At 41.2% G+C, this 13,656-nt stretch overlaps 1 protein-coding gene across 3 annotated transcripts in view; it reads left to right on the forward strand.

Moving 5' to 3' along the window:
* EGFLAM (EGF like, fibronectin type III and laminin G domains) overlaps positions 1 to 13,656 on the forward strand; it is a 131,792-nt gene that overhangs the window by 58,284 nt on the left and 59,852 nt on the right. For all 3 annotated transcript variants that reach the window (XM_073346166.2, XM_073346165.2, XM_073346167.2), the window contains exon 7: positions 5,503 to 5,669. In XM_073346166.2, coding sequence (XP_073202267.2) covers positions 5,503 to 5,669 — 167 coding nt within the window. The remainder of the gene's footprint in view (positions 1 to 5,502; positions 5,670 to 13,656) is intronic.

Raw genomic sequence — 13,656 nt, forward strand, 5'->3', positions numbered from 1 at the left:
AAGATCTATAAAGTAAGAACGGTAGGCCTATAACAACATGTCATTTGAGGGCATGATTGGTTTCATTTTCCTGAAGGGGGCTCAACTTTCAAAAGTTTGGGAAATGCTGTCATAGTACAGTGGGGCCCTGATTGTGGTTCTGAGGCACAATCGCAATAGAATGAAAAAGCAGGATGTAAATAACAATAATAATGCCCCATAATGAGTTACCTCATATGTAGAGTATTTTTTCGTGGCAAATATGAATTCCCTATAATTTTTGTTTATTTACTGTGTATAGGAGCATTACAACTAATATTTTGCAGGTCTGAGCTTGTTACTTGGGCTAAGTAAAAACATGGCTTTAAAGGGCTGAGAACTATAAAATTTGGATTATTAGCAGATGTTTTATTTTACTAAATTATTCCCAGCTCATTTAAAAAGAAATTTCAAGTGCTTATGAATTTGTAGTTCTTTACAGTTCAAAGGTTTCTTTTTAAAAATTCAATCAAACATTAGATTATGTTATGAAGTAGCAACACAAATGTTCTAGACACACACAGGACAAAATTCAGCTCTTAGTGAAATCTGCCCAATCCCAATGATTTGGACCATGTGGCTTATTATATTTTAAAACATCTCTGTTTGACTTTCTGCTTAATGTTGGCCAAATCCTGCACTCAGTTACACCATGCTTCTCCATACACTGCTTTGAAGATGCACTGCTGTAACTTAAGAGCAGAAAATGGCGCTCTAAGTCTTCTGGTTTCCTCTTAGAGAGATATATTGTATTGAGCTCTCTGATGAGGGTCAGATTTATACACAGTATTGTAGCACAAAGGGTTATTCCCAGTGTGTCAAGAGAAAGGAAAAATAGCTGTATGAAGTGATTGTAGAACCAGTGGTGAGCTGGAGCCGGTTCGCACCAGTTCACGCGAACCGGTTGTTAAATTTTGAAGCCGGGTTAGAACCGGTTGTTAAAGAACACAAGGAACCAGACAGTGTGCTGTGAGGCAACTAGAAATGCTTTTGAATGCTTTAACAAGAAAACACTTAAGCCCATGGTTAACTTTAGGCAATTTTTACTCATCCGGCGGTGCTCTGGGTCTTCGGTGGAACTTCGACGGTGGGTCCTTCAGTGCCGCCGAAGACCCGGAGCGAGTGAAGGAACCGGTTCTTCATCTTTTGGCAGCTCATCACTGTGTAGAACTGATTACTCTCTCAGTGAGCCTTACTGATGTAAAAGTTGACATAAACTGAACTTTTATGCAGGACATTTCTAAACCCCAAAGAACAAGAAAACATTGAAGTTGGCTCACTGAACATAGTGAGCTGAGTTTATCACAAATGTTTCTCTATCCATCTGTTTGCCATTTTATCATGTTATACTGATTTGTTAATACAGAGGACAGGCTGGAAAGTAAAGGTCAAGTGATAAATCTCTCTGTTTTTAACTGCATGCATTTAGTGGTTTGAATACTCTTCCTCTGTTATTGTTTCCCTAGAAGAAAGGCCTGCAAAAGAAAATTAGAAAAAGTCAACAGTAGCCTAGGATCTTTGGAGACTGAACATATCTCTGCAATCCACTCTCAGGAAGCTATGTCTCCACATGGTTTCTCCTTTTAGATGTGTATATTCCCATTCTGGTGCATATGGTAGCTGTATCCATTATATTATATCCACAAGGCTATTTTTAATTGGCAGGAATTATTTGTATTATTATTAGATCCAACGAGATTTGTACTGGAAAACTGAGATTGCTATTGAGAAGTATATATAAAGAAAAGGCATCAGCAATCTTTAATTTGGAAAATGTTGCATGTTTTCATTTTGGTCATTTGGCCCAGGCATGGAAAGTAGAGTGGGGAACTGGTTATAGTTTCCAAGGCTTCCCCCTGCTTCTTGCTTAGAGGAAATTTCTTTTGGCTTCCCTGTCTAACACGATAAATTTGCTATTGAGATGGATTTAAAGCAATATTTTTAGCTGAATCATCACGTCTTGTGCATTTCTGTGAAGGGTTTATTTTTTAATTTTTTTTTAACTGATTTCTTCTTGCGGCACCCAGTGAGACAATCAAATATTCACATTGCCAGCTCTTGGGTTATGCCCTAAGCAGGATGCAGGTAATAGTTGCAAACTCTTGTTTTATTAATGCACCCACCCTACTAGCACAAAAGACATAAAAGCCTGGATGATTCAATAAATCTTGTATTGACTAATAAAACATATGGTAACTTTCTGTTCCCTGCAGCTGCAAATAAACAAGAAATGCAAAATACCTGTTTTGTGCTATAATTTTCATTAGAAGACTGCTGGAGATATTTGCAACTAGTCTTCTGTAAACAATAGTAGATTCAGGAAGCACTTGGAGGTTATTTCCTGCAATAAATATCAGAAGGACATCTTAGTAAAGGACACCAGGATAATTTTATTTTGAAGGTCATTTCTTTCCCTCTTTTATTTTCAGCTACTTTAATCTGAGTTTCTTTGAGCTGGCTTCATGTTTAAATTTCTGGGTTTTTACATTTGTTTACTTCCTTCCATTATGTTTTCTCTTTGGTGGTACAAGTTAACTCTTATGAAGAGTGGGGACTGTGTCAAAATATCAGACTAGCTCCCCTAAGGTCAATTACAGAACAGGCAGATGCAATGCATGCTTCCCTTCCAAAAAAATTCATTACGTTAATACATCTAGTTTCTCTGGAACTTTTGTTTGGGCCGTATTCTCATGTGAATGATCCCCTAATTTCAGCTGGTCTGTTCATACGAATAAGGCAAGCAGGATTTGGCTTTCTGCTTTCAGTATGATTAAGGCTAAGATTTAGTCACGGGTATTTTTGGTAAAAGTCATGGACAGGTCACGGGCAATAAATAAAAATTCATGGCCTGTGACCAGTGTTCCCTCTAATTTTTCCCACGCATGTGCAGAATGAATTTTGTTACGTGCACCAATATGGAGGTGATGTGTGACACATCACCTCCATATCGGTGCACATAATAAATCTCATGTGGTGGGGGTAGGGCCGAGGGGTTTGGAATGTGGGGGGGGCTCAGGGCTGGGGCAGAGGATTGGGGTGTGTGGCGGGGGTGAGGGTTCTGGGGTGGGGCTGGGGATGAGAGGCAGAGGGTTGGGGTGTGGGTGGGTGAGGGTTCTGGCTGGGGGTGCAGGCTCTGGGGTAGGGCCAAGGATGAGGGGTTTGGAGTGCAGGCTGCCCAGGGGCTACGGCGGGGAGAGAGGACTCCCTGCAGCTCTCTCTCCCCGCAGCAGCACCGGGGTTGGGGGGAGGCACCTCTCCCCTGGACACGGCAAGTCCGGGGCAGGTCCATGTGGGGCTGAGTTGGGCCTGGGGGAGGGGCGCCTCTCCCCCGGCCACAGCAAGTCCAGGTCAGGTCTGTGCTGGGGCCAGCGGGGAGAGGCGCCTCTCCCTGCCATGGCAGGATCCGTGCTGGGGAAGAGGCATCTCTCCTGCTGCAGCCCTGAGCCCCTGTGTGGGGCTTAACAGGTAGCTGTGCAGCAGTGCAGATTAGAGGGAATTTAGCTTGTGACCTGTCCATGACTTTTACCAAAAACTCCCCTCACTAAATCTCTACTTTTGGGGCTGCTGCTCATACAGTCCCTGGAACCAACTGTCTGGGGCCTCTTGAGCAGCAGCCGGTGTGGCTGGCCCCGGGGACTCCTGGAGCAGCTGACCCCAGGTTGCTCCAGCAGTGGCAGGTGCAGCTGCCCAGGGGGCGCCTGAGAAGCTGGCCCTGGGGCCAGCTTCTCGTGCAGCTCTCACGTCAGCTGCACCTGCCACAGCAGAAGTCACGGAGGTTGCAGAAAGTCACGTAATCCATGATTTCTGTGACCTCCGTGGAAGAATCGCAGCCTTAAGTATGATTCAAGATTTAACTAGGCATCTCCTCGGAGCAGTGATGGGAATTGTATTACTTGTTACTGAATCGACATACCTAGAACAGATTCTTCTTTCCCACCATTATTACTCCAGATTTACACTGATGTATCTGAGAGAAGAATTTGACCCCCAGTTTTCCAATGGAGATTTGTTAATGGACACTTAATCATAAAGCAAAACAATCATTTTCAATTTAGATTCTGATCTTGGTTACACCAGTGTGAGTCGGGAGTAACTCCATTGACATCAAGTTGCAAAATTTTACTAAACAGGTCAGAATCTTGCCTGATGTGCCATTCTGTAGATTCAAATGTAGCATTTAAATGTCCTATTAAGATATCCACATTTGAAAATTGTGCTCACAAAATCCATACAAAAGGCTAGAAAAAGAAGGGGGGAAATATATAGCACACTTGAATTGAGAAACAGGCTTCTAAATGATCTTATAATAATTATGAAAAATTAGAAAAAAAATTTCCGCATACACTATGTTTCCAATTCTACCACCCTTACTTATGCTGAGTAGCATTACTTCACATGAGTAGCCTCATTGGCTTTAATAGAGCAACTTTCATGAGTAAATGCTTTTCCACTGTGGTGTGCGGACTCGCTTCTACGTACTTTCTAGCCCCACAAACAGCTTGAAGACTTTCTGGTAAAGCATTGTGTGCCATTTTATTTACAGTGGTTATTTACAGTAAAGGGATCTGGCTGTCAAAGGGATCTGGGGGTCATGGTGGATCACAAGCTAAGTAGGAGTCAACTGTATAACACTGTTGTAAAAAGCAAACCTAATTCTGGGATGTATTAGCAGGGGTGTTGTAAGAAGACATGAGAAGTAATTCTTCCGCTCTACTCCACGCTGATTAGGCCTCAACTGGAGGATTTTATCCAGTTCTGGGTGCCACATTTCAGGAAAGATGTGGACAAACTGGAGACAGTCCAGAGAAGAGCAGCAAAAATGATTAAAGGTCTAGAAAACATGACCTATAAGGGGAGAATGAAAAAAATGGGTTTGTTTAGTCTGGAGAAGAGAAGACTGAGGGGGGACATGGTAAGTACGTAAAAGGCTGTTACAAGGAGGGAGAAAAATTGTTCTCCTTAACCTCTGAGGATAGGACAAGAAGCAATTAGCTTAAATTGCAGCTTAAGTTGGACATTAGGAAAAACCTCCTGTCAGTGTACTTAAGCACTGGAATAAATTGTCTAGGGAGGTTGTGGAATCTCCATCTTTGGAGATTTTTAAGAGCAGGTTAGACAAACACCTGTCAGGGATGGTCCACTGTAGATAATACTTAGTCCTGTCACGAGTGCAGGGGACTGGACTAGATGACCTCTTGAGGTTCCTTCTAGTCCTATGATTCCTTCCCACCATCTTTACAGACACTACAGCCTCAGCCCAACAGTAAAATAGAGCTCTCGGCTCCTGGGGCAAGGAGGAGAGAGGTCTCGAATGGCCCTGACTCTCTATAGACCCCAGCTCTGCCTGGCCCACTTCCCCTGCCCTTTGTACTTCCTTCCTGTGCCTTTTTTGTACCTCATTATTTTGTATACTTCTGGACAGTTTAAAGGCAATTAACATGTACAGCTAACTTTACTTATTTATTATCTTGTTTTTAATCCTAGGCCAGACCTTGACAGCAATTGGACAGTAATAAAAGAGCAGATCCAGATGGAATCCATGGTTCTAAAAGGACTTATTCCAAACACCAAGTACCAGTTTGCAATCAGAGCAGCGAATTCGTATGGATCCAGTTTATCCAGCAGTCCAAGTGACATTATCCGAACATTCAGTGAGTAGCATACCTTTTCTTAATTAAGGCTACCCTAAAAGTGAAGTTTTTAAAGGATCAGAGTTGTAAGGAACTCTCATTGAACACCAAAGCACACAAGCACCCTGAACCTGACACCACATGTGCTTCCTTTTGAGGTTTGCAGAATTCTGTGAAAGTTGAGCCACTGGTAAGATTCTGTGAGGTTATAGGCAAAAGCAGTCTCATACTGTTTCCAGGCTCCAGAGGTCATTGCCAGATATTTTTGGATCACTACTTACTGACTTTTGTGTCAACTTCATACAGAATTGATAAGCGAATGTCACAGGGAGAATTAAGACAGACAAGTTTATTGCTCACCTTTTTTGCAGTTCTTTAAAATTGAATTGTGTATATTGCATACATAATTCAAACAACTCAAAAAGACCAAAGCAAATCTATACTGCTATGTGAGAAGGACTGAGGATCTTGCACTTTTAAGCACAGATACAGGACTATTAGTATGAACATGTAAATATACCCTTTTGATTGGAAACTGCATGGAGAAGGTTATATTTTAGGCAGAACTGCATTCAAACACCATTTAAATAATCACCCACAACCCGGTCTTCGTATAATGTTGTTTGTTTGTGGGTTTTTTGAGGGGGGATTTTAATAACCCCATACATCCAGCTGCCTTTAAGCACCTACAGTCTTCACAGTCATAAGGGAGGGCTGGGAACTTCCAAGAAGAATCAAGTTTAAAATACCTTTAAACAGCTTGTTATTAGACCTATAGAGCAGGGGTGGCCAACCTGTGGCTCCGGAGCCCCATGCAGCTCTTCAGAAGTTACTATGCGGCTCCTTCAATAGGCACCGACTCCGGGGCTGGAGCTACAGGCGCCGACTTTCCAATGTGCCGGGGGGTGCTCACTGCTCAGCCCTTGCCTCTGCCACAGGCTCTCGCACATGCATGGGAATGAAAATTGTCTGTAATTAAATACATTACAAAAGGCCAAATGATATTGGGGGATATAGTTGTGTTTTTAGGTCAGGCTTGTATTTGGTGAGGCACAATAGCAGCAAACAATTGTATGCTGTGTAAATGTAGACCTCAGCTTTAGAGGTTGGTGTGGGTCTTACAGACTATATTTTTAACCCACTGAGGATTGATTTTCAAGCCCCTTAGGTTTATATCCTTACTTGTGAGTCCTTTCATTTTGTCATTAATCATCTCATTTCACTGTTAGTTTTGCTTTTCACTCCTTGGTCTTTTTCTTGCTGGTAAATTGGATCCCTTGAACTGTTTGTGCAGTGTTTATTTTCTGAGGCTGCTATACTTTAAGTTCAACTTCTGAACTGAATGTTCATGGAAACCTCTAAAGTATAGTATGCTCCATGGGATCCCTGATTCTTAGATCCCGAAAGGTAAGCTTCCTCCGCTTCAGACCCAGGTGTGTGCTCATCTATTTCCTGTTTATCTTTCAACATGAATGTCTGCATTCTTTTGTAAGAAAAGATAAAGTGTTTAGCTCTGCTAATAAGGATAGGATTGACTTCCTACTGGGCTTATTAATGCAGTACTCAGCTAACAGTTTAATTGGCAAACCTAGTAGAGGCTATTTTCCTTTACAAGTCTGAAAACTGGAAGTTGCCTTTCTTGTAGAGAGCTAGAGCAATGGTTCTGTATGAAATTGTTTGTATCAGAAAGGCTGGGGATACATAGTTGGGTCAAATTAATCCCTGGTGCAACTCCAGTGGCTTCTGTGGAGTTATTGTGCCAGGGATGTTTGGAGGGATCTGAAAAACTGAAATTTTAAACTGGTAGCACATTGCACTGTCTGAGCTTACTTCATCCTGATTGCCACAGGTGGTGGAAATTGCATCCCCTTTGCACTGGTCGGAGCAGCTATGCATGAGGGGCTGTTCACCACTAGGGGAGGGCAGGCAATGTTTGGGAGTTCTGTTAGGGGAGAGCACCTTTCAAATGCAGACAAGATCCCATAGGAGCCCCTCTGTCTAAAGTTCCCTTGGCCACTGCAGCCATATCCCTTGTCTGGCCAGTGCTGGTCATTTTGGGAGATGCACTGGCCAATTCCAGGACCCCTGCAGAGTGAGGATGTTGATCACTGTGCACCACTACAATTCCCCATGGGGGGTGGGGTGTGTGGAACTAGGGGTGCTGCACACCCTGTCTTGAAGTAATAATAACAACTAAATGCATGGCTTCCATCATATACAGTGTTTACAGTTTTGTTCAGTGGTGTTCAGCACCCCCACTATATTGCTCCAGTGCCCCTGGCCCACACAGGCTGAAAAAGCTGCTGACAAAGCCAGTATATGTGAAACCCTCCATTCGTTCTCTGTACCGATGGCCAACGATGGTAACATCCTCCTAGAGTCTGCTGGGGTGAGACTTTCAAAGATTAAAAATGGCTCATAGGCAACCAATTTCCATTTGAAGGTCAGTGAGAGTTGGCTACTTAACTGCCATTTGTGCCATTGAAAATCTCTCCTATGTCTCCAGTGCCTCTCCGCTCCAATGTCCAGTGCATGGGCAAACAGTGGTGTTCTGTTACTGTCATTATCTATCGTCCCTTGTACTGTCACTAGGGTTTATCAGTGGGTTCTCCAATGCTGTGTGTGCCCATTTTGTGCAATGTTCCTATATCTATACATCCCAGTTTACTGCTATTCAGAATAATAATAGTAACTTAACTTACAGTGTCCAAGACACTCATAGAGATATTAATCATTAGATTTATTTAAAGTGCCCAAGTTAAATAATTGTTTGTCTTTGCAGTCATGCAAAAGTAGGGACCAGACAAGTTCAAAACCCTCCTTAGTTGGTCCTGGAAGTTAAAGGTAGGCTTTTTAATGTGGACTAAGAATATAGCAATAAATTAACCCCAGACCACGTTGTGTAGGGAGAGAATTTAGACACTGAAAATATGTAGTTCTTTTTTTTTTTTCCTGCTTCTGATGCTTACTTGACTACTGTTTTCTCGTGTTCTAGAGGATATCACGTTGCACTGGTACTTGGGATCCTAACTTGTCCCATCACTGCCACATGATGTTTCTTACCCCTCCCCCACTGCCATTTTTCCAATTTTAAGAACAGTTGTGCATGCACATATGATGCGACATGACCTCTGATTTGTACTTGTGTAAAACAAGCGTTTAAATCTTTTTACAAAATGCATGTAAATTTTGTAATCTGTCATCTTACTTGGTAATAGAGCCGAGATTTAAATTATTACATAAATGTGTTCTTATACTGGAAATATGTTCACACTGTAGATTCAGGCACAACTCTCCTACTTACTGGTGCAATAATTTGAAAATTTACCAGTAAGTGTAAATACTGCACTGTCCGCCTCCTATAGCAAGAGTACACTAGCATTAGTACAACTGGCATGTTATCTTATGCATTGTGCAAGAAGCCACTACAATATTATTCAGATTCAACACACAAAAGCACATTGTTCACTCTTAGAGCTGATGGAAATTTTTGAAACTTACAGTTTTCCTGAATGGAATCTTTTTGTAGAAAAATTGTTGCTGTTTTTCGACCAGCTTACAGAATGATTTATATTTGTCCACAGTGCTGATGAAAATTTTTCTGGAAAAATGTTGAACATTTTCAACCAGTTCTGTCCATTAGGAATTTAAACATGGCAGGAGCACGAAGCCATAAAGGAAGGAGTCTGAACTCATGTTGTTATCCTTATGTACAGTAAATGCTGACTTCTGAAAACATTCAGAGATCAGGGCATCTTGCTAAAGTACCCTGAAGGAAGATCAACTGTTTTAAAGTGACAATGTACTAATATGCATAATATCATTTAGACCATCTAATAATCCTTCACTACATGAGTGGGTACCAATCCTGCTTAGTGATGACTGCATCTACAGCTTGTACCTGTTTTCTTCATCTTCCACTGTGGGCCATTGCCCAGAAGATACTCAAGCTCTGAATGCTAATTTGGGAATGTTGCACTTTCTGAATAACATTCCAGTCTGTTGAAATTGAGTAATGGGACTGACATGACATTAATTTGGAAAGAGTAGGGAAAACAACGTTATTTCATTAGAAATCTGTACACGTAACTACAACAGGAAGGTGTGAATGAGTTAGCTGTCAGCACTACCCAGTCCCTCAAACGCTCAGTCACAAAGTCAGGTACGATATATATAAGCCTTCTAATTTTACATTTTAACTGATAAAAAACAATAAAACATCCACAAAAAGAAAGAGAAGTTGGTATTTATCCAATAAACACCAGAACAACACTGGAAACAATCACTTGTGTATAAGGGCATGTCTACACAGAACAGTAATGCATACTATGGAGGTGTCATTTCTAAAGTGCACTAATGTATTTCACATTAATTGGTCTGTGTGTAGACCCTGCTGGCGCACACTAAAGGCTTCCTAATGCACTTTTAACATATTGGTGTTTGCATCAGCACAACATTAAACATTACAAAGATTTCTCATTACAGCAGTATATACTGTCATGTTTCATGTATATAATATACATTACAATCATATATAAAGAGCTCTAAAAACTCCTGATTTTTGGACAGCCTCCATAAAATTAAAAAATTGCTAAAAATACCCCCCACCCCAATGAAATTAATAAACTCCAAAAACCAGAAGCCCTCAATGTACATAAACTGAACTTAAAATATTTCATTACAGAGGTCTAACATAGCCAGAAGATGCACAGAAGTCTAACAAAACTCTCCAGCAAGCTCTGTTGGAAATCAGTAGAGATCTACAGGTAGTGAAATGCCCACCTCTATCTAATTCACATCTGGCCACAGTTACCCGGACCCAATCGGCTGAAATAAAATATTAGCAGAAATAAAATATTAGCAGAAACTAGGATGGATTTATTTAAATCAAGTCAATTTGAATCACCAAGTGGAAAGCCTCAATTTAAATAACCAGTTTTAATCAACTTTTCCATTTGTACTTCAGTTATTTTCTGAACAAAGGTGCATTTCTTATTGGTTGATATAACCATTAAAACATGTTGATTTACAACTAAATAGACTCTTTACACTAGATTTGGTACATCTTTTTGCTATCTAGGAGGACACACTATGTACATTTATTTAAACAATGATATAGCTTAATATTTTCAGATTCTTATTGTCCATTTTTAGTTTGTTAGAAAATGATGAATGATATACTGCTTATTTACTAGATAATTAACTTTTTGCTCATGATTTGTGTCAAGCTGCACTAGGATGGTAACTGGAATTTAATTAAACACAACAAAACCGCAAATGAAATTTATATTTATTAAACAACACAACCTTAAATATTTTAGATACATAAACTTCAGTATTTTTCCATGAGCTGGAAAGTAAGTGGCTGGTGTCATAAATAATCATAACTTGAAAACTGAGCCAATCAGAGGTTAGGTAGGGAGAAGCTATAAAATAAGAGAATGAAACCACCCAGGTGAGTTCAGTGGTGATGAGATACATGATGATGTCTCCTGGAGTCAGAGGCTGGGTCCCAGTGCCTGTCATGACTTTACCAATCTCTTGCACCTAGTCACACAGCCCCTTGGTCCCCACAGGATCAAGCCCTTAATACCGTACCTAACCTATTGTGCCATATTTATAAAGCTTGACCAGTTACATATTTTCCCCCTGTTTATTTCTTTAAATAGAAAAGCAACCTTTAACTCAAAGTTTTTGATAGAGGCTGATGGATTCAGCATATAAATTTTCTAATTGAATGTTTTAAGATATTATAATAAGTTTAGGCCTTAACATATTTTGTATTAAATTCAGATTTTGTTTTAAACAGGTTTATTTTTAAAAAGAAAAACTAGCTATAATTTAAATAACAAAATTAAAAAGTCAGATTTAAATTTAAAAACCCATATTTTTTTTTTCAGAAAAAAAAATTGATTTTTATCCACCCTAAACTCCGAAGAAGACAGCGTTACTGCAAAGGTTATTTCATTGCCAGCAAATTGGCATGTCTGATATGGAAGCATCTTTTCTCTTTTAAGTTTTGCATCCTCGGAAGTGGTATTACTTCAAAGAGCAAATAGTAGTGTCGTCCTCCCCCCTTCCCCTTCCTCTCTCCCTCCCAGGGAATAGTAGGTCTTACAGTAAATATTTTCTTTGGTACCCTCTCACCACTTTCTGGCTACCAACTCAAAATTTCTCAATACCTGGGGCTTTGTCTACACTGGTGCACATACTCCATGCTTATGCCTGTTCCCCATACCATGCTGTATGTCCACATATGCTGTGCTGGACCCAGGTACATTTACACCTAGGGTGACCAGATGAAACAAAGAAAATATCGGGACACATGGGGGAAGCAAAAAAAAAAAAAGCGGCCGGAGTTGACAAAGCAAAAAAAAACCAAAACGCTGGAGCGGCCAAAGCCGCAATATTGGGACAAATGGCGTCCCGACCGTGCATCAGTCAGGACACAGGACAAAGACCTAAAAATCGGGACAGTCCCAATTTTATTGGGATGTCTGGTCACCCTATGTACACCCATGTCCATACTGCTGCTGTACTGTTTCAGAGGTGGTATCCCAGGGTTCTGTGCATCACACAGAGACACTCTAGGAACTGCTTTGCTGTGTGCTCTTGGTACTGTCCCCAGTCGTCACGCATTTGCAGGTGCCAATTTGTGATGATATCTCCCCCCAGCTAAACTGGGTAGAAGACGTGGAGCAATGGGATAATGATGTGGTTGTGGTTCTGCTCCTGCTCCTTATTGTGAGACAAATGTTTATGTAGTGGAGAAGGCTATCAGTGAGATGCCGGATGGAATTTGCGCAGAACTTTGTGACATGTCGAAGATGGCTGACATTGAAGGTGAATGACAACTCATTCAGCTCCTATGGCACAGATATGGTGAATGCTGGTGTTGCCCAGGGGTGGACCATTCTTCTGGTGCAGAAGAACCAGCACAGTGTGATGGGATCACATTGATTTGGAACCTGGGATGACCAGCAGTGGCTTCAGAACGTCTGAAAGAGGAAATAGACCTTCATTGAGCTGCATGAAGATCTTGCACCACACCTCTGCATTGCCAGAACTCTCAGTTCAGGGAAGTCATACAGGTGCAGAAGCAGGTGACTATAGCCCTGTGGAAGCTGTCAACACCAAACAGCTATATGTCCACTACAAACCACTTTGGGATTGGAAACTCTACTGATGAGATCATGGTTGTGCAGGAGCCTCAAGTGTTTCATGACACTGGGCTGGAGTTCATTCAGTGACCCCTGCTCCAGACTCTGAAATTTTCTGGTACTGGTGTAGGTTCTTGCTGTTCTGGGTGAATTCGTGGAGGACAGTGTATTCTGACTACACACTGATTAGCATCTGGGTGTAGTGGGTGTGCCAGGGGGCTGCTCTGGGAGCAGGAGCTGTATTCACCTGTATGGATTAAAAGAGTGATCTCTTTAGATTGGGTAAGGTCAGGCAGAAAAGGGCTCAGTGCATTATGGGAATGGGGGTGTGGAGGACTATTGAAACTCAAGACCTGGTACATGCCCTTTACCCCCCTCCACACTGCACACTGGCACGGGTACAGGGACATGCCACAGCCTGAAGCATGTACTTATCTACATCCCTCAGACATGCTAGCTTTCTCGCCCTCTACTCCGCTTCAGACACATGCTTCTGGGGTTTAAGTGTGGACAATACGGGATTATGGTGGCACAACCAAGCTCAAGTACAGTTGCTAGTGTAGATGTAGCCTGAAATATCTTGATGAGATGGCATTTGTCCATGTGACAACTTTTTATTGCAGTTAAATGCAGGTGGTTAAGTTCCAAATACATTTGGATTTCTTTTAACTTTAGCCTTCAGTTTGTATTTCCTAGGTTTGCAATGTTTGTTTTGGGGATAATTACAATATTCTTATGATACTTCTTACCTGTAAAATACTAACAGGTACTTTAAGCGTTAATGCTAGTTTATCATATTTTTTGGTCTGCGAATATAAAATTAAATAAACTGTTTATATTATATAATG

The sequence above is a fragment of the Lepidochelys kempii genome, chromosome 5, assembly GCF_965140285.1.
Source record: "Lepidochelys kempii isolate rLepKem1 chromosome 5, rLepKem1.hap1, whole genome shotgun sequence".
NCBI lineage: Eukaryota > Metazoa > Chordata > Testudines > Cheloniidae > Lepidochelys > Lepidochelys kempii.